The 27,726-nt window shown below is 38.4% G+C and overlaps 1 protein-coding gene across 3 annotated transcripts in view; it reads right to left on the bottom strand.

The window, feature by feature from the left end:
* PRKG1 (protein kinase cGMP-dependent 1) overlaps window positions 1-27,726 on the bottom strand; it is a 1,159,635-nt gene that overhangs the window by 111,506 nt on the left and 1,020,403 nt on the right. For all 3 annotated transcript variants that reach the window (XM_004583389.2, XM_004583388.3, XM_058671972.1), the window contains one exon: window positions 9,694-9,759. In XM_004583389.2, the coding sequence (XP_004583446.2) occupies window positions 9,694-9,759 (66 nt within the window). The remainder of the gene's footprint in view (window positions 1-9,693; window positions 9,760-27,726) is intronic.

Below are 27,726 nucleotides of genomic sequence, written 5' to 3'. Positions count from 1 at the left end.
GACCAGAAAAATGGATGTCAAGCAAGCTGCAGGCACCTACCTAGGTTGCCTTGTACCTATCCAAGTGTTATACTGCTGGGAGAAAAACAGCCAATAGCTGGTTAGCATTCTGGGCCTAGTTGATGCCAAATTTGCCTGAACTATACCAGTGTGCCAGCACAGTTCCCTAGTTTTGCTTTGAAAGATGTCAGGGAACACTGGGCTGGGCCATACCATCTCAATTCACAGAAGGGAGTTGCAGATGGCCCAGAGAAGGGGGTGTGGGTACACATTAGGCAAGTCTGGGCCAGGTAAAGGCATCTATCCAAGTGGGAGACCTGGGGTGAGTTAATAACATCACCCGCCATACACTGGTGCATGCAAAAGCTGGGGCTAGGGGGCATGCCTGGCTGGAATAAGTCACAGTATCTGTCAGTGAGTTGCAGAGCAGGGGGCATTCTATGTCAGGCTGTAGCTCCCATCAGACCATGAGAGAACCAGCTCTGGGGCAGATTCTGTAGGATCCTTATGGGATTGCTTCTGTGGGACTGCCAACACCTGCAGGTTTGTGCAGAGACCAGGGAGTAGAGACAGGCCAAGCCAAGTTGGACTGCAAAACTCACCTGACTCTTGTTGGAGCCGAAGAGCCTAGGCTTGTAGGAGGCTGGGCTGAGCCAGACGGCAACACTCACTGGCACATGCAAAGGCAAGAACTGAGGGCAAACTCTGCCAAACAGGTCCATGGCATCCACTGGCATGAGATCTGGGGCTGGGAGCAGGTCTGGTAGAAGGAACTTGTGAAACTCCACTGCCAATTAAGGCTGCAGCACTCAATATTTGTGTGTGGGCTGGGCCTGGGGACAGGCTGGGCTGAGCTAGTGTACAGCACCTGCTGCTATATATGTGAGCCATGAGTTCACATTAGACATTGGGCTATGTGGAATTATAATGTGCATTGGCTGGTACAGGTTATAGACCAAATCTGACCCTGCACTGGCTGGCACACAGAAGAGTCAGGTCTAAGGTCACCCCAGGTAAGGTTATTTAGGAGACTACCCAGCTAGACTGCTGGGGTTAGATCATGGCTACAGGGAAAATCTCAATACATGCACTATGACATTATGTGAATGTACTGGAACTGGGCCTTCTGAGTTACTAATGCCTGTGAAGTGGAGAGCACGCTCAGATGCACACAAGAGATATGACTGCCAGTTCATTTATGCTAGTAGAGGACATTAAGTGTTTTGTCATAGGATGGAAAGCAGGACAGGTTGCACCACTCACATGGTCAAGCTTTGCAACATGTTCCTGAACTTGTAGATACACTAAGGTGAACTTGATCAGCCAACAGATTCTGGAAAGATTTTCTCAGCACTGGTGCAACGAATCTAACAGTATCTGAGATCTACCAAAATCCATCAAGTAGCACTCTTGAAATACTCTTCCCCACATCGGAGTCTCCATGGTGACATCAAGTGAATGTTTCCACCATCCCTGGGTGCTGATCTAGTTGGAAACAGGGAGTGGCCCCCTCTCCTTCCTTCCCTGCAGACGCAGGAGCCAAAAATTTGAAGTATTTGTCTAACCACCTTTGTCCATGCCTTGATTCTCCCCATCGTAATCAGAGACTCTCATGTGCATGAATCTCTCACAGCTATGCAAATAATACTAAAAATAAAAGAGGATGTCAGTAGCAGGTTAAGAACTAGGCAGTTCAAATGAGTAATCTTAATGTATTTGTTCTATTGGAAAGACAGGCTGAGTAAGATGTGAAGGAAGTCTATGTTAACAATTGGGGTAGCACTAATGTTTTAACATTTTTCACATCAAAGGTTAGCAAATGATGATCCACGCGCCATTTAAGAACACTGACTGACAGGAAAGGCCACTGTTACTGCCAGGAGAGCAGGTGGGCCAAATAGGACTGGCTCAGGGACCCTCCGGTATGCACACGATCTGGCATCGCTACAGGTTCTGATGGAGCAGCTTGGGAAACTCCTCTGTCAGGACACTGTCTCTGCAGGTGAGTGCAAGAACCATGATAGGCAGCAGCCCAGACCAGGCCAGAGAAAGATATCCACAGCCATACATTTGATGTAGGTCAGGGGTAGACCAGGATGAACCAGTTCACAAAACCTGTTGGCGAATCTGAGCACCAGAACAGAGTGCGTGTTGGGCCAGGTATGGTCGCAGCACATACCAGTATATGTTACGGCTGGGATAGGGGCTGGATGGGCTGGGCTAGGCTGTAACCCTCACCAGCAGGAGCTGGAATTGGCACTGGGCTGGGCCAAGCTACAGCACCCACTGGCAAATGCCAAAGCAAGGTGGACCATGCCAGACTGGGCCTCAGCACCCAACCAGCACACATGAGAACCAGCAGGGGAGGGGGCAAAGCTGGTAGGGGGAATGTGGAGGGCTCCACTGCATAACCACCACTCCCACTGGAGAGCATGAATTGGGATGGGGACAGATCAGACCAGGCAGGACTACAACACCTGTGGGTCTCCTGTGAGCTAGGTCAGGAAAACACCAGGCTGGGCTGACTGTTCCTACCAGTGCAAGCATAAATCAGAGTGGGCGAGGGTTGGTTGGGCTTTGCCACAGCATCAGCTGGCAGAGGCTGGCATTGGGGGCTAAATCTATAAAGTTAAACTCCAGAACCACCTGGAGAGTGCATGATCCAGGAGTGGGAGTGGCCCAGTAAGGAAATAGTGGGCACTTCCTTCTTGGGTTACCACTCCCACTGGACAGCATGAAAACCAGGACTGAAGCAGGAGTGGCTAGACAAAAAGGCACCCGCCAACATGTGTGTGGGCTGGCAAGTAGGGTTGGTTGGGTTGAACTAGGCTTCAATGCCCATTGACATATATAAGAGCAGAATGGGATGTGGAGCAGACTGGACAAGTCTGCGGTGCATACTGGCAAGCACGGGAACCAGGGTAGGGGGCGGGCCTGGTGGTGGTTATGGGGAGTTGCCCTGACTAGGCTGCAGCTCCAATCGGTTTTCATGAGAGCCGAGTGTGAGGTGGGCAGAATCAGGATTGATTGCAACACCCACTGGTTCATGCGGAAGACAGCTCTGGAAATAGAACTGACCCAGCAATTGCAACCACCAGCATAGGCATAAGCTGACTGGAGCAATGGACTGTGCCAGACCCTGTACTGAACTACTCATATAGAAACCCAAAAAACAAACAGAATTACAGGTTCCGTGATCTGACCATGGAGTGCATGTGTCAAAGCTGAGCCTCCTCAGAGGCTCAGACAGAACAGTAGACAGTATATCCAAGTGCACATGGAGGAAATGGTGGTCCATCGGAGCCTGTAGAGGACACCTGGTACCACAACAGAGGACGCGGGACAGAGCAAATGGATCATTTGCCCCAGCCACGTGTTAACAGTGAAGAGCTGGGCAAACGGTGACCCTAAGGTGGACTAAGTCAGTCAGTGGATTCTAGAGAGATTTCATCATGCTTAGAATGGCAAGATTGGCAGCAATGCAGAACTATTAAGCTATTGAAACCATGTGAGTAGTGCCCTCATAGCATGCCCCATGTCGGGGAAATGGGATGGGGTGGGAGGAATTTGGATGGGGCTTCTCCCTTTATCTTTCTCCTTAGCCCAGATACACACACAAAAAAAATGTGGAAATAATGGTCTTACCCACTACCCTGTAACCTTTGACCCTTTGTGCCCTAATCAACTATGTAAAAATTATCAAAATAAAAGGAAAAAAATGGACACTGATTTTGATATTTCACAAGCTAAGAGTCTTTTACTAAAATTATTTTTAATGCTGGAAAGAATATAAAAAGTCATGCTTTTTCACGTATGAAAATACAAAATGCAACATCAGTATTCATAAGCAAAGATTTATTAGAACATAAGCCCTTCCATGGATGTACTGTCTTTGATTGCTGTTTTACTTGGATATCAGAGGTGACTTGGCCGAAAATACTTATTAGGCAGTCCTTTACAGAAAAAAACTTGCCAACTTTTGCTTGAAATCATGCAACTCTGTCTTCATAATTGCATATTCCAATTGGAAACAATATTCTGGGGTGGGGGTGAGCATTTATGCCAATACTTGCAACCCATATTGGAGAACCTGGGTTAGATGCTCTCTGGCTGCAGCCTCCAACTGCTGCTAATGACCACCAGGGGCAGCATTGATGGTTTAAGTAATAATTTAGCAAAATAGAACAAAACTCATGTACTGAAAGAATCCATCCTCTTTTACTGTGCATGTTAATGATAAACAGAGCAAGCAAGGAATATACAGACAGCTGAGATCACTGCCATTTAGAGGACCACAATGCAAATATTTCTGCTTCTGTGACCAGTATGGCTTCATCTAATAGTTCACACAGTAAGGGCTAGAGGATGGAGTTAAAATACTGACTGTGAACTTAATTTTCTGGGGAAAATACATGGATTTCTAGTACTTACTACTAGTATGATTTACATTGATCAGAATGATCCTTGGTATTGCAGTATAGTGATTTAATATGCTATTTTGGACACCCATATGTCAATAGAGTGCTGATTTGAGTCCTGGCTACACAGCTCTGATCCAGTTCCCTGATAATGTGTCAAGGAAATGACTGATGTTTATTCAAGTGCTTGAGTCCCTGTCGCCCATGTAGGAGACCCAGATATAGTTTCTGGTTCCTCACTTGTATCTTCCTCAATCCTGCTGTTAAGGACAACTGGGAAGTGAACCAGGAGATAGAAAACCTGTATTGCATATATGTGTGGGTATGTGTATTTCTGCCAAGGGAGGGAGGGAGGAAAGAAGGGAAGGATAGAATAGGATAGGATAGGATAGGATAGGATAGGATAGGATAGGATAGGATAGGATAGGATAGGAAGGAAAAAAGAAAGGAAGGAGGGAAGGAAAGAAGGAAGGAAACCTGTCACAGAACTTTTAGCTTTATCAACAGTTTTCAGTGATGATGGTGAAATACATGGTGTAACTGATAAAGAAACATAACATACCCAATAAAATAAGAGGTAAAAAAGGTACCAGACTGTTTTTCTGTGGAATGAAAACTCATCAACGAAAACACACTGCTCTTGAATTAATATTCTTTTTTAGACAATGTCTACAAATTTTTGAATCAGGGTAGATAGTTACGAACATAATGTTTTGAGAAACTAATTCTCAGAGCATGGATTTTGAGTAATCCATGTATCTGTTTATCATTTTCTGTTTTGCAAATGAGTTTCTTTTTTAAGTTGACAAGCATGATTACTTACAATAATGTTCCTTGGCTCTCCCTCTGGAATTATAAGGCATAATCACTGGCTCATGTACATGGTACTTCACTTGTAAATTCGTGAAGGAAGCTCCTTTTGTTGACAGATCTAATATCTGCCATCTGTTTGCGCAGGATGAAGCCCTCGTGCTCTACTAATTGGCCATAAATTAGATATCAGCATCAGGCTTTTGACAGAATCCTTCAGCTATGGTCCTTTTTTTAAGCTGTGAGTTCAACATTTTGTCGAATTCCTAATTCTATAGCTCTCCTACAAGTGCACAATGTACTTCCGAGTTGCTAGCCTCTAACTGTCTCTTGCATTTGTACCTAAACCTAACCCTCTTTCAAGGTGTCTTCTCTGTTTTGATTCCTGAAGATAAACTTGTGTTAATGAGAGATAAACTGGCATTTCCAATTTTTCTGTGAAAAGTACATTTATTGAGTGCTTTCCACATTTTTATACTGCACATGGATAATTACATGTTAAGTTGAAGTCTCATTGCTCATATTACAACAACTAGTGCAGTCAAGAATCAGGAAGTGAACTTTACCAGTACTCATTTATCTTTACTTAGCAATGCCTATGTTCAAGTTTTCAGAAAACAGAAAATTAAAATGAAGGCAAATGTATGTGTGCAATACTACCCGATGTTTTTAATCTCCTGAAACTTAGACTAAAATGAAGGAATTAGACAAAATGACCAGCCAAAATTCGATTTAGCATTTGGTTTTTTTGTAGTTAATCTTGGCTTCACCATGAAATCTTATCAAATTGCTGAACTTTTATGACCTTCAGATTCCTCTTCTATAAAACACACTAACCACATTTCAGGTAAAATCTCATAGCTGTGAACACTCAGCAAATAGCAACAGTCTTCAGGGATAAAATTGCTGAGACTTCTCATCCATCACCCATCCCGCTGACAGTATCTCAGCCTCACCATCCCTCTTCTCATCATAATTCCTTGCTTTATGCTTAGAGGACAGATGAGCCCATCGAAATTCTCACAATATTTCTTATCTACACTGAAATAGTTCTCTGCAGATTTTCTACTATTATTTCTTTGCTGTTTTCAAAAAAAAGTTTTAAAGATGATCTCTAAGTGATCATATATGCCATTAATGTCCTCCCCTGTAGCTCTACGTCTAGCAAATATTAGCATTTCATTTGCTGTGTCTTCATGGATTGCCTGTCTGGTCATCCTTCATTTTTCTTTGGGAGGGGAGGAGGGCGAGCTCCAGACAAACCCCTCAGACACCGAAATGTGAGGATGTTCAAGTGTCTTGGATAAAACAGCATTGTTTCTGTATAAAGTTTATGCAATTCTCTTGTATACTTTAAGCAACTCTTAATTACTTATAGTTCCAAAAATAAATTACAAGCTAAGGTACATAGTTGTTGTAATGTATTGTTTAGGGAATAATGACAGGGGGAAAGCTTGCATATACTCCGTACAGATGCATTTTGTCTTCAATATTTTTGATCCAAATGATTGATCACAAATATGAGATGGGGATGACTGTCAACACCCACTATACTGATATTCTCCAAAAACTTTGCCAACACTTATGTTCACTCTCTTTTATACCTTTCTTTAATCAAATATCTTTTCTCAAATATTATTACTAATTGTTTAATGAAACTTATGGGGCACAGTTGGCTATTTGCATGTGTATATAGCATGATTAGATCAGGTTAACTGTTATCTCAGGATTCATATTTTATGGTGGAACATTTGAAATATACTGAAAATGAAAAACATAAAACATAATTTACTCTTGTTACGCTGTCCTGCAATACATGTCAAACCCTATTACGTCTTTCTATCCAAATCTTTATACCTTTTAAGCAGCCAATTCCTGTTCCTTCTGTGTCTGGTCCCTTAAATTTTAGTCTACTATTTATTTCTGAGATCAACTTTAGCCTATTCCACAAATAAATGAGATCAGATGGTGTTTACCTAGTTCTGGATTATTTCATCAGATATATACATATGTATATATGTGTGTATATACAAAAACTCTCCTTATTCACTCATCAATTAACTGATGGCCGTTTAGGTTGCTTCCACATCTTGACTAGTGTGAGAAGCATTGCAATGAACACTGGAGTACAGATCTGAGATATTTCTTTCAGGTTCTATGTATGTATACCCAGAAGTAAGATTAAGTGGGTCAGATGGCAATTATGTTCTAGTTGTTTGAAAAATTCCCATATCATTCTTCTATAATAGCTTTACATCAGAGCAGAAGTTCCTCCCTTATCTGCAACTCTAATACCTATTATCTTTCATTTTTCTTTATATTAGCCATTCTTGGAAGTGGGAGGGGATATCTTACTGTTGTTTTTCAGTTTCATTTCCCTAATAACTGCTGTTGTGGTGCAATTTTTGATGTATCTACAGGCCATTTGTGTATCTCCTTATGAAAAACGACTATCCAAATCCTTTGCCCATTGTTAAAATCAGGTAACAATTTACTGAAGAAGAAAATTCTTAAGTCTCAGTGTTCATTTCCTTTACACCCACTTTCTTTTTGTTGCCAGATTCCATACTCAAATATGTATGAAAACTGCTTTCTCCAGGTTAATAGATTTACTGTGCTTTTCTCTAATCACATGCCATCCAGACTCCTGCTTGCCTTAAACTCTACTGTTTATCTATTTTTTCTTGAAATGTCTTCCAGGTTTTCTGCATGGTTATGACTGGCAACATCTCATTTTTCAATGATATTTCTTCCTCTTTTTAATAAAATAAATTCTCCAAATTATGACATTGTTCTTTTTATTTTCTTCTTTATTATTTCATGCAATTCCACCCCATCCCATCATTTCAGCTCTCACTCTATGTAGGCAGCTTTTTCAGTTAGCACTGACCAGAGTTCTTGTTTCGCATATTCTACCTTGCGTGGAACCTGTTCTTGAGTGTTCAATGATACATTTCAAATTCATTGCCTTCTCATAGACTGAGTGCATCTTCCCAAATGACTACATTAATTTCACATCTTCTTATCCCAAGTAAAACTATTTTTCTTTGCTCTTCATATTTTGCCAGATGCTTAGGCTTTTCCTCTGACCTACTCATTATTACACATTCTAGTAATGACCTCACAATCACCAAGTAGCATTAAAGTTCTACACATACGCTGCCTTCAACCTCTCCTAACCTATGCAGTGGAAATGGTTCATAGCTTCCTTATGACTACTGCTTGTATCACTAGGCATACTCTTTCCCACACAGTCAGAGCTGCCTAACAGAAACATTCATTCCATGGAGATTCTCTGATTCTTTTTAAGTACTGACTCCTCTAAAAGTGCATTCTGATTTCTTGCCTTTTTTCTTGCCTTGTGTATTGATTGTTTTAATACATTCTGCTTGTCTGTCAGAAGTTCCCAACAAAACCAGCAGGAATGTTGTTTCTTCCTTTGTTTCTCCTCTTAGCACAATGCCTTATATGTGGTAGAGCCTATATAAAGTGTGAGTGGAAAACAAAGAATGAATGGGTAATAGTCTGTGGGAACTAAAGAATGTCCACCCCAGAGCTACTGCCTGACAGTGCTATCATTCTTCAACTGTACTGCTGCTCTAATGATCCAACACACAGGGCACCCCAAATTTGAGATTAAATGAATTGGAATTGGAATACCTCTCCGCCCTATGCCCAGCATTCAGTTCCCTCACCCTTGACAGATGGTATCTGGCTGTTTAGTTTCATCCTATATTGACATTCCCTGCTTATGATGTCCATTACTGGCCCTGCAATGGATGTTTTAGTTTTCTCCTTGGGTCAGGCACTTAGCTTTTCTGATGAAGTTACTAATACATATAGCCATGAGGGAAAGTAAAACTGACTTTTTCCTGACAATACAGTTCTATAGTAACCATGCTCTTGGAGAAAGAATTATCTGATATTTGTAGGTCAACCCATAGATTATTCAAGTTGTAATGTGAGCTGCAATTCAGAATGGAAAGGGTCAGACAGAGGCATCATACAAAATTTTCAAGTCCGTAATTAATCTGCTAATGTCTTGAATTCATGCCTTTTTTAACAGTCGTCTACTGATAGTGGGATATCTAAATATACTCAAGTAGTCGTCTGTTTCTAAACAGCAACAATAATACAAATTCTTATTTCCTGGATAAAAGGCACTTGCAGAACTATTTTACTCAATTTTCTCATTCATTCTCAAAGTATCTCTGCGATATTTAGTTATCTCTGATTTAAAAACAACTTGAGATTAAGTATTTATGCACCTAACTAAAATTCAAAAAACTGTAATAGCACAGCCAGCCACTTCCAAGAATAGGAAATGAGAATCAAAAAGAAATAATATGAAAATGAAAAAATGAAGCAATTGTGAACGGCTCCATAAAATACTATGAAATTCTAAAAGCTTATATATGATGCTAATGAGTATGTGGTATGCAAAATGATAAAGGAATGTACTTACTCTCTGTCAATCACAAGACATGTTACAGCTTCTGCGGCAATTACATTTGCTGTTCTCACGTCTTCCCTGTATATGCAAAAAAAGAGAAACATTAAACAACCTTCAGTACCAAAAAAAAGTGTCCATTGTAATTAATTCAGTGTACTTGTATTCATTATATAAATTCTTCCAATTTATCCACTTCCAGGCTTAATCTTCATTCTTAGTACAAATGTCTTTGTCCTTAACATCCATTTACCTTTGTTATTTTGTCATTTGAATCCTACAGTTATAATTCAGGAGGTATAATTTTCAAATTTGGTTTTATTGCTAGAGTGGAGTTATGTCATCATTCCTTAGACCATATGGGTAATTATTAAACAGATAATGATAAATGTACTGATGAACATGAACAGATGGAATTTTTAAAAGAAAATTGAACGTGTACCTATGGAAACTAAGCATTTAATTCATTTGCATATGAATTTATCATTTATTGGTAAAATATCAAGAATAATTATAAGTTAATTATTCACACATTTTGGAGACCTTATATTTTTATAACTAACTTTTTAAAACTTTTTTATAGCTAGCTTTTTAATGACTTATAACACATAGTTATTCACCCATAACAAAATATATTATTCTTAGGATATGTGATAAATATAAGTAACAGTGATTGAAATGTATAAATACCATTTCCTTAAAAGCATTAATATGTTGCTGTAATTAGATCTATCCACATCTAACACTTTTGAAATTTTGCACTTACACTTCTCTCTTTTCTAGCAGTCAAAGTAGGTTTGGTAAAATAACATTCATAATTTATCTTCATCTACTAAAAAGGTACTATTGTTATGTTAACACAGAATTATAACTGAAAAGCCACTTTTCTTTATTAACAAAGCTTTTGAGTTATTGTAACTAATAATAAATATAAAATACATTACAGAAATAGGTACATAGAAGACAATATGGTGTTAATATGTTCAAAAATCATAAAGCATTATGTGTCTTTAATATACTTTCCTGCAAATAAAGATGTTCCCAGTGAATATTTATGTCTTAAAGACATACTAAGCTCTGACGTGTATTTCTTCATTGTCGATTTTTCTGCACAGTGTTTTCACTGCTGCCATACCATGTTGTTAAGATTACTGTTGCTTTGTGGCAACTATTAGTATTCAGTATTTGATAAAGTAAGTTGCCCCTTTTTAAGCATTTGTTATTACATAGATCTCAAAATCATATTTCCACTGCTCAGGCGCTTGTTCTGTGAGGATTCATAGTCTTTTCCACCTGGGTCCTGGCATGGAACAGCAACAAATTCTTAGGTGTCTCATACCATGCTTCTCTTATCAGTGATACCCGTTTTCATTCCTGTTTCACACTAGTTACACTATGACAGAAAAAAAAACTACAAATTATTGTAGATGTTTTTAATTATTTATGAGACTAAGTTCCCCACTGACTCTAAAATTTTTATTACAGTCTCATGTCCTCTACTTGTCTAATAGTTTGTAGCCTACACACTTCTTTCTTGGGAAAACCATCCTGAATTAGGCAGGTCAGACGTCTTGACTATCTGTTTTTACAACCACATGTATTTCTATAGCCAGTCATTATGACCATTTTTGATTCATATATTTTTATATGCTTACTTGGCAAACACCCTGTTGCCCTCTTCTGTTTTTATATATTTTATTTTGAATTATGGTTATGTGGTACAATTCAGTATAGGCTGGGATACCCCCTCAAACTCCCACCCCCCCCGACAGATTTTTCCCATTCTACAACAACAGTGTAGTCCTTCACAAGGAATCATAATTCCATTAGTTTCTTATTTAAGTGTACCCTGACATTGTTGGTACAGACAATGTTAGGCAGTCCAGCAGTTTTATTGGGAATCTATCTTTTGACTGAAGCAGGGATGCATGTTCCATTACTCCCCCGCATCTGGATATGATAGACCCCAGTACTCCATCACTACACATTTCCATAATTGAGAAGCCATGAAACCAGGTCAACGACTGATATGAGTTAGAACAGCTACCACAAGAACAATGTTGCCCTCTTTCTAATCACATGCGGGCAGGGACCTTGGTTAGTGATGGTCCGCATTCTACGCTAATGCCTGACACAGAAGAACTGAATAAGCAGGAGGTGCAGCACTGATACAGGGATCATACTCCCGAGACGTGGGCTAGTATGGCCGACTTCAGGCTCTGGAGTAACACTATCTAGGTGTTGTGACAACTCTAGTACTCATCAGCTACATGAAAAGCTCAGATTTCTCATTTGTGAAATGGGGATGGTGAAAGAGTCCCACCCACTCTTCATCATAGTTCATCATACTATTTGTCATATAGAGAAAAAGTATGCTTTGCTCTTTACATATAATTTTCATTTCCAACATGATCTATCATGTGCATTATTTTGGAAGATTTTCCATTTTAAAAACACTCCTACCTATCCAGGAACAAAGTGGGGGAAGGTTTCCTGCATCACAGAAGCAGAACTTTATTTGTAACTACACTGTGACTTTCTAAGTGGAAATTTTCAATGACGTGAACTTGACAGACAGGAAACATTACTGGTGCCAATTTTATCCTTCATGAAATTAATGACAACAAGAAACAAAAACAAGCTTTTTCCAAAAGTATATGTAAACTCTAACAATTAAAAAATTATGCAGTTTTTAAAAACAACATATTCAATAGCATGCCTAATTTTAAAGATTTTCAATGTAAGTCACATAAAAATACATCATTACAAATTTTCACTATCTTAAATTTTATCTCAACTGGTGCATATTTGGTACATTAAAAAAACTAACCATAATTCCTTCACAACAAAAAACAAAAAATGCATTGGAGTCCTATAAGTAAATAGTGAAAAAAGTCATTAGATTGGCAGTCAATAAAAGCAGAAAAAATATTTTACAAAGGAAAATATGTAAATATGGACTGGAATCAGACTCAGTACCTTGTAAAGTAAATAACCACAAAATAAAAATGAAAAGCAGCATAACATCAGGGAAAAACATACTGAACATAATTATAAAGAAATCATACAATGTTTGTCATTTATTGACCACTTGGATATATCAGAATCTCTGTTACATAGTTTATACAAATCTTATTTATTGCCTACAACAAAGGGTAAAACTTTTAACAAAAATTTAAACAGGGCGAATTTGGCAGTGCATACAAAACCAGACACAGCTAAGAGTTGCAACATTGGAATCTGAACACAGATCTGGCTGACACCAAAGTCATGCACTTTGAACAGCATTACACTACACATGTACTCAGCTATCTGTTTTTAACTTGACAGCTATTCCAGATTCTAAAATACAGAATAACATTTGCATAGTAACTAATCATAATGTGTCCTGGTCTGATTAAAACATATCTCATTGTTAATAATATCAGCCTTGATATGTTTTCAGTGCTAAGTTGTAAAACTAATATAATGAAATTTTGATTTTTTTCAAATATTTGGAATTTCTATACATGGCTATGTCCTAGCCTACTGTGTGGCTATATAAGAATATTATCTAATGAGAAGTTATTCCATGCCAAGCTAATTCAATACAAAACTCATGTTGCCATATACTGTCATGTATTTCTATTATTAGATACATTGAACCTTTTATCTACCTAACAGCAAACAGAAATACTATTTCTATGCAATTCAAGAGCCTGTTCCTGTGAGAAACAATGCTATATAACTCAATTTAGATTTTAATTAATCATTAGAAGAGACGGCAGAAACTTCTAATAAAAATTATTAATATGAACTGACAATGCTATGATTACTCTGGTTGTTTGCTTCCTTTGTGGGTGCACTCACCATGGTCATTGAATTGAGACATGAAATCATATCTACTCTCCCAATACAAACTTATTAACATCTAGATGCTGTGATTAAACATTCCTAATCATACTTATAATGCTGTTTTCATATTGGTTAATGCAGAAAATTTACCAAGTTAGCAGAGATTTCATGTACTGTTGATTCAGACATGCAGAAAACGGAGGAGAGCAGTATTTTTAAGAATTGAGCTTTCATTCTTTAATCTTTAATTATTTGACAGAGTAGATTATTGAACAGTTTATAACAGAAAAATATGTGAAATTTTGGTTTAAAAAATGACCATGAGAGAACTCTGCAACCATACAGTGTGAACAACTTAAAAAACATTGATCACTCAGCATGCTATGCCTGCTTATTTATAACAAATGCACATTTTTCAATAGAATACTCTAGATATAACGTGTATACTGTTTTTAGTATTGAAATCTAAACTTATTCCAGTTTTGTACCTGTGTATCAGTTGGGTGCAGAGTGACCATTAATAAACATGTACTACTGCAAAAGCAGCTGCTGTTTGCCACAGTAACAGATATTTTCACAAACTTGCTGTGTGAATTAATGAAAAGTGACAGTCAAAGCTAAGCAGTTTAGTAGTGGTAGCTTCTCAAACATTTTTGGAAGCATTAGAAAGTCTTTTCAAGGAAACTATAGCAAAATATATCTATATCCCAATATTTGCAAAAACAGTTTTCTGTGCACTGACTCAGATATTCTTTGACCTTCATCACCGGAATCTTCATCATCGCTGTATCCCAACGTGGAGTCACTGTCCGTATCTGAATAATCCATAATCAAGTCTTACACTGACCCTTCTTGTTCTGAAGAAATTCTCTTGTGTCTCACGGGGAACTCTATTTGCATTAAAATCTCAGGGGAGCAAATTCAGAGTGTATGAGGCTAAAGCAGGGCAGAGTTCATGCAAAGTAACTGTCAGAATAGGGACTCTCCCTTTTCAGATCTGGAGCAATGACACTGCTGGTAACAGACTCCTAGCAGTGTTTCAGTGCCAAGCTTCATGAAAACTGACACTACTCCAATAGCATATGAGCTTCCAGCAATCCCAGGTCAGCGCCCTTCACTCTCTTTCATCTGCAACAGTGTAATGTCCCACTTAAATTTTGTTTCACAGGATAAAGCAAATCCTTTTCATTTATCAAAGGCAAAGTTACTATAGCACGTAGCAGGTAGAAGGATCAAAACTGAAATACTGTGACAAGCATCAAAGTGTCATATAAAATGAAAACACAGTATCGAAATTAATAGTAAGTAGGGATTACAACGTTTGGACTCCCAAAGCTGTAAACTAAATACTGTTTTTTGTATAAGTTATACATCCTCAAGCATTGTCACAGCGACATAATAGACACATACAGTTTTCCATATCATTCATTAATTCCATATCCCATTTCATCATGAAACGATTTAAACATGATTTATAACCCCGCACTCTAATAAAATTCATGCACTAACTATAAAATACAATAATACCTGAAAATAACCACATCCCTTTTAACTATGCTTGATACAGATTAACCAGTATCGTTAGCTACCCTCAACAGCATCACTGTAATTCCTCTGACAACTAGGAAGCACAAGACTCACTTGAAAATACTCTCTATTGAAATGCCTTTTTCTAAACTTCCCCAATATTTTTCTAATACTGTAATGCAATTGCTTTCCTAAATTTTATTTTCAGATACTCCCATGAAATATAGAATTTTTCCAAAAAATTAGGTTTTTTTTCTGTTTAATTAGAAGGGCAGATCAGATTTATGGAGAGAAAGGGAAACAGAGAGGAAGATCTTCCATCCATTGGTTCACTCCCCAAATGGCTGCAGTTGCCAGAACTGAGCTGATTTGAAGCCAGGAGCTTCTTCCAGGTCTGCCATGTGAGTGCAGGGTCCCAAAGCTTTGTGCCTCCACTGCTTCCGCAGGCCATAAGCAAGAAGATTGGTGGAAACTGGAACAGCTAGCAATGAACTGGGGCCCATATGGGATCTTGGTATTTGCAAGGTGAGGATTTAACTACTGAACCATCATGTTGGTTCCTTTTTGTTTTTCTTTTTGCTTTGGGGATCTGTTTTATTTTGTTTTTGTTGTTGTTGTTGTTTGCGGGAGTGGGGAGGATCACTTTTACTAGACTTATTGCTCTCACTGAAAAAAAAAACGCATAAGAGCATTGCCTATTGGTTTTATATTAATGACTTTCAAGTTTTTTAAATTTTACTTGTTTCAACAAAAAAGCAAAGAATAAAAAAATTTACGTGTTTTTATATACTCATTTTGGGAAGATTCCACTACAACCTTCAATTAAAACTAAATTCATATTCTTCCAATCTCAAAACTACTATTTTCCTTAGATGTCCCATCTTAATAAATGATCAGCATTCTTGTGTTCACTGAGAGTTAAATGAAACACATTTTTGCACCTCCCTCTATGCATTGTATATGTTTAGTTATACTAGTCCTACTGGTGTTTGTCTCATATAAACCCTCCCTTTTAATCCCCACAGGCACGGCTCCATTTCTGGTCATTCCCGTCTGCTATCTGACAAATCAATGGTGGCTCTTCACTGATCTCTCTGCTTCCACATTCTCCCTCTTCTAGTCCATGCTAGTCCATGCTTCCATGTAATATGTCTAGATATTACTTACAGAAAAAATAGAGATAAAAGAGAGAGAGGAGATAAGGTGGGTGAGGGAGGGAAAGGGAGAGAGACCAATCCATGGATCATAATACTATCTAGTAAGAATGGATACTAAGTTGTTGAATAAAAGCACAAATAAGAATAGCCAATGTGGAAACAATAAGTGGGTTTCGCAAAAAAAATTGAAAACACAGCTACCATATGATTCAGCAATCCCTTAGCAAGGTATATAGTCAAAGGAAATTAAATCAGCATGTTTAGAAACATCTGCCGTCCAGTGCTCCCTGCAGCACTATTGACTATGGTCATGAGAGCAAATCAAATTAAGTCCCCATTAATAGATAAAGACAATGTGGTAGATATAGAAACAATCTAATACTACATATCAATCTCTCATAAAAAGAATAAACATTGTGGAAACATGGATGATTTGGGAAGACATTAAGTTACTTAAGATGAGACAGATGTTAAAATACAAACACCTCATGCTTACACTCATAAATGGAATCTAACTCTGGGAAGTTGAGAGTAGGATGGTGGTTATCAAAGCCTAAGAAAATAGGCAGGAGATAATGATACATAGTTTTGTTTAGAAAATAGTAAGAATTTCTACTAATCTTTTATACAGTAAAGATACTACAGCCAACACTAATGCAGAGCATATTTCTCAGGATTAAAAGAGATGACATTAAATTTCTCAGAACCAAAAATTTATACTTGCATGGAAACATTACACAAGACTAGATAACAAGATGTACATGTTAATAGAAAAATTTAAAAATAAATAAAATTATCCAATATTACCTTGAAACAGTCTCTAGGTATAAAATCCCAAATATTATGCATAAAGTTACACCAGTGGTTTTTTCCTCCTAGTTATAAGGTAGGATACTTTCATTCATTGTGCTCACTTCTGGGTATATGTGTATTCATCCTTATCAACGAGATTTACAGTAACCAAAACTTGAGTGAACAGGTTGAAAGGATTAAATTCGACATTTTTTGCATGTTATTTCTCCTGGATTGATAGATTCTAAACTTTCAAGTAAAGTGGTCTTGATCATGGAAGTTCCTTATAAGTCATAAATGGTTAATTTTTATAAGGTTTTACTATAGCAAGGTTCTTGTCTTTTTTCTTCTTCAGCTAATTTTCACATGGTAAAATGGTGATCAAAATCACTGCTCTGGTCTCATCTGTAATTAGCTGTGGTTTTACAGATGTTGACACTTATAAAAAATTGTCACATTTCTCAGTTCTCCTAAGAGAATCACTTCTAAACCCAAGACTGGTTTTTAAGATAGAAAATGATGAATCTATAATTATGACCTACTATTGAAATACTAAGTAGCATATTCTAACAGTTAACAAATATATAGACTTTCACAGTAATATTTCTAGAAATGACTAAAATCTATTTTCATATAGACATCCACCATGTTGGGATTATTGTAACCAGAGTTGGTCAGAGGCATGAATAGAAGTCCATCAAAACACATGGGAATGTCCCAACCCTGAACTGGGGGCAGAATAGGGGTGGAATTGATCAGAGGGCCAGGGAACACCATAGCAAGAGGTGATAATAGCAGACAAGAACTGTTGTACATGTAGAAATCAGCCAATAAGAAGTGAGGGAGTCATGTCACCAGGAAAAGCACGAGAAAGTACAATATATAAGAACAGCAAGAGATTCATCATGCGTAAAACAAGGAGAACAAATTGAGGAACAAAGAGAAATAAGGCTGGCAGAATCAGGACAAGAGTCATTATAACCCCTCATAAAGCCATCTTTAGAAATTCAGCACACGAATTTACCATACTGTGACATTTATACAAATTCTGTGCAAGTAAAGAAAAAGAGTGAAGGTGAGACCAGTGGGTAGCCAAAGCGTTGCCCAGGTTTATTACTTTTCTTTAGTAAATGAGTCCAAAATGAATCACTAAGGAAAAACAATTGAAGTCTTCATAAATAAATGTATGAAGCTTTTAAGATCTAGTTAATGGTGATGACTGGCACTGCAAAGTCTTCTAATATCATCCATCCAATTGCTCTCATTATTCCTTACATTCTACAGGCCATGAGTTTTGAGTTTGCACAGCAGTGTAAGACAGGTATAAAACATTAGGAAAGTTATTATTTAGTTGTCTTTATGTTCTGCCTCTGTGTGTCAACTCTCTATTTCATCTATATTGAGAAAACTGGCAAAGCAGAAAGCTAGAAACTTAAATTTGTAACGCATTTTCACAAAGCATATTTGAGGGAATTTCAAACAGTACATAGGAAATGCTATTACACAAAATTTGGTTTGGTGTAAAAAAAATTGAAATATATGCTGAGGTTTTCATAAAATTCCTTTCCATGAACTTTGTGAAAACCTGATATATGTGTGGGTTTCCAAAGTTTCTTTGTACCAAAATAAACTTATCTCCTAATTACAATTTGAACATTTCTTTTGAACTGTCTTTGGCAACAAAAAAAGAGTCATTCTAAGAACAACCATGGTGTAATTGAAACTGACAATATATTTAGCTGTATTCACATTTGGGAGAACCAGCAATTATTGAACAATTCTCTGTAAGTCATTTGTTTTTTAAAAGGGAACTCGCTTAGTAATATGGCCATACAGAGTGAGAAAACCAAGCTTGTGGCTAAAACCACTGAACAGCCTATTCTCATAAAACTATATCGATGGTTTTGATGATTTTAAAAGGCTGGTAGAAAGAAAAAGGTAAAAAACAAAGAAAATGTATTTGAGATTGTGATATGAATCTAAAAGGTTTACTAGTTGCCTCTTTATAGAAATTGCGTATCTTTGAATACTGGTAAATTTAAGCTTTAAAATATTCAACGATCTGCCTAGTTCTGTATAACGAAAAACCAGAATGCTTGGCTTTTAACCCAGTTTTCTCAGCACCCAATGTTCATGTGTCTTCCACTAACATTGACCCTGGAAATACCTTTCTCTGATATTTCTGATCAAAGGTGTCAATAGATCGGTCCAACCTACTTGACAATTTACTCAGGTACCATCAACATACATGATGTCACATACACTGTCATGCTAAAATGCTTTTCTGCCACTTCCTGTAATTTCTGTGATTTTATGCCTCTTCATTCCAAGGACAGATGATCTAATCAAACCTAGCTCTCAATGTTTTCTCAGTCGTAACAAAAATGCAATTCACACTGCAACTAATCACTTCATGTTTCAATAGTTTTCAGACTCTGACAACATCTATAATGACTCAAAAGAAAATAATCAATAGATATAATTTATAGTTTATTAAAAGATCATACTAAGTGATCAGACTTTAAAAGCTCATAACAGCAGCCTACTAATCTCTCAATGTCACTTATAGTAATCTTAAGTTATCTGGCAATTTTAGCTATGTGTAGCTACAGCATGAGGCTTACAACAACAGGTTGTCACCATCACTTTCAGTCATAAAATTTCATCACTGCTGACTTGTCTAGTATTTATATCTGTAGAACAAAACACAGTAACATCATTCCATCTGACAAATACATGCTTTACTATTTTAATTTGCCACCAACAATGTAGAGTTATCCCAAGTGAACAAAAGAGCCACATTTGCTCTAATTCAAAATGGAATGCATTTAAAGGATGTTTTCCTTCATACTATGATCTTTCTTTCTCTCTTTTCTTCATCCATCCAACCATCTCCTGTGTTTATATATTAAACACCATGACAGAAAAACTTATGGATTCAATGCATGCTTCCTTCCCTTAGGAAATTTACAAAAAAGTCATTGGAGTGGTTGGGAAAATGTTTTTTTTTTTTACATGCTATTAAATTAGCAACTATACAAATTTAGTTGTCAGTAATGCAGGCAAGTACCCTGTGCCAACTTCTATAATAAAGATTTACAAATATAAGTTTGTAGCCTTCCAAAATCTACATTATTTAATTATGATTACATTTTCAGCTTGACAGATGAATAAACTAAGCAAAATAAAAGCTAAGCAATTTTTCTAAGGCCATAACACTGATAAACGAAGCCGATTTCAAACCCAGATACTTTGATTCTAGGTACAAAAATCAGAGTTTTTTCTTACACCATAAATGATCATCTTTGACATGCACAAGATAGTGATACATTTCTAGGTTATCTTCTCAGTTCACTCCAATAACGATCATCTAAGAAGGTCCAGCACTCTGTCCTGAACTGAAGGCTGGCAAAGTGGCTCAACAGGCTAATTCTCTACCTGCAAGTCCTGACATCCCATATAAATGCCAGTGTGTGTCCTAGTTACTCCACTTCTGATTCAGCTTCCAGCTACTGGCCTGGGAAAATAACAGAGGATGGCCAAAGTCCTTAGGACCCTGCACCCACATGGCTCCTGGCTTTTGGCTTCAGATTGGCTCAGGTCTGGCCATTGCAGCCCTTTGGGGAGTGAACCAGCAGATAGAAAATCTTTCTCTTTGTCTCTCCTTCTCTCTGCAAATCCACCTTCCCAAGTAAAATGAAACAAACAAATTTAAAAAGGCCTAGTACTTTAAGCTTATGCAGGTGATCCTTCAATAAACTTTTTCTTTGCCACTAGGTTCTACTTTGCTATGCTGATAGTGGCTTCAACATAAATAGCCCTAACGATGTTGCCCAATCATATTCTGTTTGGGGATAACTAGAAGTCAGGTACCTTTACACGAGAGCAAGTTGACAGTTCAGGGCTCTGAGTCATCACTCTAAAGGATGGAAACGGCACAGAAAATGGACTTGTAGCTCGAGAGGATAGTGAATAGATAAACTGAGGTAGCAGCAAGACAATCCTAGTTATTTTGAATGAACTTCTTAGTGTTCACTGTAATTTTTGAGGAGTTTCAAGGACTGATGAGCTTTGGGTTTGTAAGATATCTCATAATCCACGCTTCAGCTGACCTGCAATTTATACTAGGTTCCGGAGAATTTTGTCATGTGCAATCGAGGAAATAACAACTGTATGTAGGATACAGATGCCTACCTCCATTTTTCAATTAGAAGAAACTGAAGCTTCTAGAATTTATTAATAAAAGGATAAAACAATAAAATGGGGATAAAAAAACAAGCGTAAGTGTATGTGAAAAGATATGGGCGAAAGTAAAGAAATTTCATGTGGATGTTTTTCTGTTTAGGTTTCTGGGCAATGAATGGCAGGTATTTGTATTTTAACTATTCAGGTGCTTTGACACCGGCAGGAAGTTACAGTCTGACAATTGATCTTTGTTGTGTATTTCAATGGGAATGCTTTAGTACTAATTTTAGGCCTCCTCTGGATATAAATACTTTGTTCTTGAGGATCAAGGTGAAATGCCTCCATGATGAGAACTTTCCTGGAGATACTCTGCACAGTGACATTTGAGCACTCACCACTTGTATCTTGTGTTAAGTAGCTTGGACCTGTTTCTGGGTTCCACTTTAATCTGGAATCTCTCCCTCTCCTAACCTGATATCCCCTTTCCCTCTTATTCCTATTTGTGTGCAGCAAAACCACAAGAAAAGTGTTTGTGGTTTCTCTGCTGCTTCTAAGCTCTCAGCTTCCTTGCTACAGGAGCCTTTCTTCCTAAAATCTGTGCCTCTTACCTCCCAACCTCACTTTACTCTCCCTGGATGTTCTTAATGATTTAAACCAACCACAGAGCTGTGAGTACTAACAACATCACACTACATACTATCTATTATCTACAAATTCTATCACCCTGAGCAAAAGTGTCAATAAAGACTGTAATTATATAGCCAAAGAGAAAAAAATGCTTAAACGTTAGAATAATGGTTGACATTTTTGCACATTTAGCACATGCTAGACTCTGTGCCATCCATGTGTTCCACACAGATAATTCACAAACATTTTTCTATAGCTGCTTCTTAGAAATACTTTTCTTACATTTTCCCCTTACATATACAATTCCTAAATACTCTGTGTGATGGAAACAGTATGGACTTCACTGAGCCTGAGTTCATCTGTCTATAAAAATGTAGCATCATATCCACATAACATGAGACTTGGTGAGAAACAACTGAAGCCCTTTGGGACAATTCTAGCACTTGCTTTTGACTTTAATGAATATTTCCTAATCACAGACATTCTCAGTCCAATAAAGTAAGTTTGTATTTGAACAGCTGCCCCGATTGGGAAGGTTTTTGATTCTCATTTCTTCAGTGACACATTAGTCATTCAGTAGCATGTTATTTAACTTCATGGTGTAGCTAATTTCTTTTTTTTTCTACCTGTTATTGTTTATGTTTTGTGGCTTTTCATTTAACGGGATGTATAATAACCGTGTAATGGAGACTCTCATATCCAGATGTGAGGATACAACGCAGTATGCATCTCTACTTCCAAAGATGGACTCCCAATTAAACTGTTTACTATATCTTCATAATAGGATGCTGGACTCTCTGCCTTTCTCCATGACCACATGATGGACATATGATTATGTATGAAGAACTATAATATAGTAATGATATAGGGGAAATCAATGAGGGGGAAAGGAATTAGGGAGTGTATAAGGGAAATCCCATGATCTACGGAACTGTATCATAAAATAAAATTAATTTTTAAAATTAAAAAAATTAAAATAAGGTTTATTTTGGTATACAATTGGTTTCAGACCTATAAACAACATTGTTATGATATAGATATAAAACTAATTAAAAATGTACAAATTAGATTCACTGAAATGAATATCTTTTTTTATTCTAAGAATCTTCTGACGAACTATTTCTGAGATATCAAACTTCAACTTCTTTTATAAAATAGGAATAAAAGATATGTAAACATATGGCTAATAGGTTTCCACATGTAATTTTTTAACAAGGGGTGGAATATTCTTAATCACTGGAAATTGGACTTATGCCAACAGTTACAGCCCATATTATGCAAATTTAATTTTTTCATTATACATTTTGCATATTGCCAGTCTGTAGTGTAGTTCACGAAACAAACTAAACACATCTCCCAGCCCACTTATAGTGTACAAACTAGTATTTAAAAAGTAGCCTAGTTACGGAACAAATAACACTCAAGGGCAACATGGAAGAGTCTGAGCTTTATTACATAAAATATTAAAATTTTGCCAACAACACTGTCATCTTGTTAGTTGAGCAATTGCCACTTACAAAATTCTATCAATATTTTCTAGAAAATATATGTAGGATGTTAGCATATGAGCTAAACTGCAATATTTTAAAGGCATGTGTAACTACAGATAATCACACACAGAAAGAACACATGTAATAACACTGTTTATGATACTAACAATCTTTTGAGACATCATGCAAGTTAAAGAAAATTTCCCAAATGACTCACTTCGTAACATGTTTTACATAAATCATTCTTCAAACTCATTTGAGAATTTAAAATATTTAATGTCGCAGTTCTGATTTTTATTGCGCAACTAACCTTGACTATCATGAAAAAGCACATGAGAAAACTATGAAAGGATTTCAGTATTTCTGCACTCAAGCAAACCTCTCAATTCCATTTTTTTTTCATGAATGTTTTCAAGTACTGTCCAGTACTTTTTCAAAGAAGGATTTCTGAGGAAAACCTGAATTAACAAGGAATAACTTGGACTTGGGAAACTAGACAGGATAACATCTTACTCTAGCAATTCTCCTGACAGGGAAAAGCCCACCCTAATTCTCTATTGCAAAGTATTCATAGTAACTACTTAATAGTATCCCCTCTATTTTCTCAAGGACTCATCCAAATGCATAGTTTCCACTGAAATTTCTCTAACTCCCCTGATGTCCCTTGGCTGCTGAGAGATCGGACACTTTTAGATGTAAACACACACCAAGGCTTCAAGCATTAATGCAACAGGATCAGCTGTACAAATAATTTATTACTAACAACAGTAGGAGGATGCTGTGGAGTAATTTCCTTAAAATGTATTATGGAATGGCTTTAGGATTATTTCCTCATTCTTGTTATATATCATTACAATTTCCTTTCCTGAATTGAGCAAAAAGGAGAGTAACAGCCAAGAACCAGCATAACATAAATTTTACATAGATCTTAAAATTTACATAGGTCTTCAATGATTTGTACTACAGGAGTGAAAAAACTAATAAAGCCTGAACTACACAAGTTATGACATCTTTTATGTTATCTAACATTGATCCATAAATATTTCATGCATTTAAGTTATGTTCCCATCAATCTGTGAGCTTCTGGAAGAAGTAGTTGCCAAATAGAATACATAAAAATATAAGCTTAGCAGGTACTCTGAGGGGTATATTCATACTAAAAATACTCAGTTTTTATCTAAAATTCAAATTTGGGAGTATTTCCAAAGAATTGCACATTCAGTTTTCTGGATGACATCAAAGAGAAACAAGGGAAGAAATGAGGATGCTGCCTTCTACTCTCACAATATTGTCTTCCATGAAACCTTTTAAGTTTCACGTGGCAAGGTATTGACTGTCTCTACCACAATTGTTTAGGTTTCAAAATAAACCAAGTATATAAGTTACCAACAACTTCTTGGAAACATTTTTAAGAAGAATGAAATGTAAAACACAAGTAATGCAGCAACCTAAAAATTCTATGATGGTATATTTCTTTTTATTTTGTAAAATTATTAATTATTTTTATTTTTGATAATTTTTACATGGTTGATTAGGGTGATAACGGTCAAGGGCTACAGGGAGATGGATAAAATCATCTTCTCCATATTCTCTTTTTTTCCTTCCTGTATCTGGAGTAAGGGGAGAGACAAAGGAAGAAGCCACACCCAGCCTTCAAAAATGCCTCTGAACGCTGGGAAAGACGGCAGCCTCCTGACACCATCCTAGGGTTCCTGATATGGGGCATGCTTTGAAGGTCCTGCCCAAAGGGTTTTTAGTAGTTCAACAGTTCTGACATACGGATGATCTTGCCATTCTAAGCACGACGAAATCTCTCCAGAATTCACTGGTTGACATAGTCCACCTTAGTGTCTTCATTTGTTCAGTTATTCACTGCCAAAACTATGCTGGGGTAATTGATCGATTTGTTCTGTTCTCCATCATCTGTTGTGGTACCAGGTGTCCTCTGCAGACTCCAATGTACTGCCATATCCTCCATGTGCAAATGCATATGCTCTCTACTGCTCTGTTTAAGCCACTGAGGAGGCCCAGCTCTCACTCATACACTCCACATTCAGACCATGGAACCTGCAGTTCTCTCCATGGTTGGGATTCTGAGTCTAGCAATTCATTTGAGGGGATCCTCATAGAAACTTCACCTGAGGTGAGCCAAGACCTGATTCGTGTGTGTGTGTCTGGCAATACAGGGACTGGTACAGTCCACCGCCCCAATTAGCTTATGCACATGCTGGTGGTTGCAATTGCTGGGTCAGTTTTGCCTCCTGCCCTGTCTTCTGCACAAACCAATGGTGTTGGAGCCCAGCCCAATCCTGCCCACTACACACTTGGTCCTCATGTACACCAGTGGGAACTGCCACCTAGCTTGGAGCGATTCGCAATAGCCTCAACCAGGCCAGCCTCCAGCCCTGGTTCCTGTGCTTGCCAGTATGTATAGCAAACTGGTCCAGTCTGCCCACATACCATTCAGCTCTTACACATGGCAATGGACATTGAAGCCTACTTCAACCCAACCAGCTCCATTATCCAGCCCACACATGTGCTGGCAGGTGCCACTCTCTGTCTAGCTATGCCTGTCCTTGTCCTGGTTCTCATGCTCTCCAGTTGGAGTGGCAACCTAAGAGGAAGGTGCCCACTATTTCCCTACTGGGCCCACTCCCACTCCTGGACCTTGCACTCTCCAGGTGGTTCTGGAGTTTAACTTGACAGAATTTGGCCACCATGCCAGCCTCTGCCAGCTGAGGCTGCAACAAAGCCCAAACAACTCACACTTATTCTGACTTATGCATGCACCAGTAGGAACTGTTAACCTAGCCTGGCATTTCCCTGATCCAGCCCACATGAGACCAAGAGGTGTTGTAGCCTTGCCCGGCCTGGTCTGCTCCCATCCCAACTCACACTCTCCAGTGGGAGTGGTGGTCCAGCAAGATACCCCCCTGTAGTTCTCCTACTGGCTATGCACCCTTCCCTGCTAGGTCTCACTTGTGCTGGTTGGGTGCTGTGGCCCATTCTGGCATAGCCTGCCTCACCTCGGCATTTGCGCGTGGGTGCTGTAGCCTTGCTGGGTCCAGCCCACCCCCAAATTCAACTCATGCTGGTGGGGGGTATGGCCTAACCCAGGCCAGCTGGTCCCCAGTTCTGGCCCTCATGTGAACTGACTTGTATTGTGACCCAACTTGGTCCACCCCATACTCCATTCTGGTGCTTGGATTTGTTAGCAGGTGATATGAATAAGCCCAGCCCAGTTTGCCCCTAATCTGCACCAAATATATGTCGGTGGGTATCATTTCGTGGCCTGGTCCAGGCTGCTCCTTATTATGGTTCTTGCACTCGCCTGCAGGGACTGTGTCTCAACAGAGGAGCTGCCCAAGATCCTCCATGAAAATCTCTCCCAATGCCAGTTCTCATGCACACTGGTGGGTCCATGGGCCAGCCCTACATAGTCCACTTCCTGTCCTAGCAGCAACAGTGGCCTTTAAACTCATTCTGGTTTTTACTGTTGGGTGTTACAGCCCAGCCTAAACTGGTCCATACACAGATACAGCTCACACATGGTTCAGTAGGGGCAGAGATCTTGCCTAGTCTGTCCTACACATACTCTGGTTCTCACAAGCACCAGTGGGTGCTGGAGTCTAGCCCAATCAGGTATACCCCAGACCCGGTCCATTCTTGTGCTGAGCAGCACCGCAGGTATGTCCAGATCAGACAGCAGCCCCCACTCTGGCCTTCACACTTACCAGTGGGAATGACAACACAGCCAGGGCATCCACTCTCTCCCCAATCAGGCCTGTTACCAGCCACAGATCTCACACGTGCCAGTGGCTGCTTTGACCCAGTTTGACGCAGTCCCTCACCTGTCATGGCCTTTGCCTTTAGACGCGGTAGTTTGGCCTGACCCAGCCTGCCCCCAGTCCCAACTCTTACTGGTGGGTGCTGGAACCTTGCCCTGCTCATTCGGCTCCCATCCCTGGCTCATGCAAATGGGTAGGTGTAACAGCGTAGCCAGGCATGACCTGCACTCCAGCCTGGTTTCTGCATTTGCTGGTGAGCTAAGATTTGCTCTAAGATGTTATATTTTTACAGCTACCATAACTTTTTCCTTTTTGGAGCTGAGACAACTTAGAGATACATATGTTTCTTTTAGTTGTTTCCTATTTTTAGGTAGCAATAAATCAACTACCAGCTTTGCTTATCAACTTTATGGGTTCCTCCTTTTAAGACTCTAAGAAAACAAACAAGAACAACTTATTTCATAGATTTTTAAAACAGCCACTGCAGGGCCTCTGTTAGTTGTTCATCAGGCCCGCTGTCTACTTTTCCTTTCTTTTTTTTTTCTTTTTTAAGAGTTATTTTATGTTAGCTAGAAAGTGAAATCTGCAGAGAGGAGAAACAGAGATCTTCCATCTGCTGGATCATCCCCCAAGTGACTGCAATGGCCA

This window comes from Ochotona princeps, chromosome 13 (genome assembly GCF_030435755.1).
Source record: "Ochotona princeps isolate mOchPri1 chromosome 13, mOchPri1.hap1, whole genome shotgun sequence".
In the NCBI taxonomy this organism is placed as follows: Eukaryota; Metazoa; Chordata; class Mammalia; order Lagomorpha; family Ochotonidae; genus Ochotona; species Ochotona princeps.
Note: the sequence above shows the minus strand (reverse complement) of the source record. Positions and strands in the feature narration are given on the sequence as shown.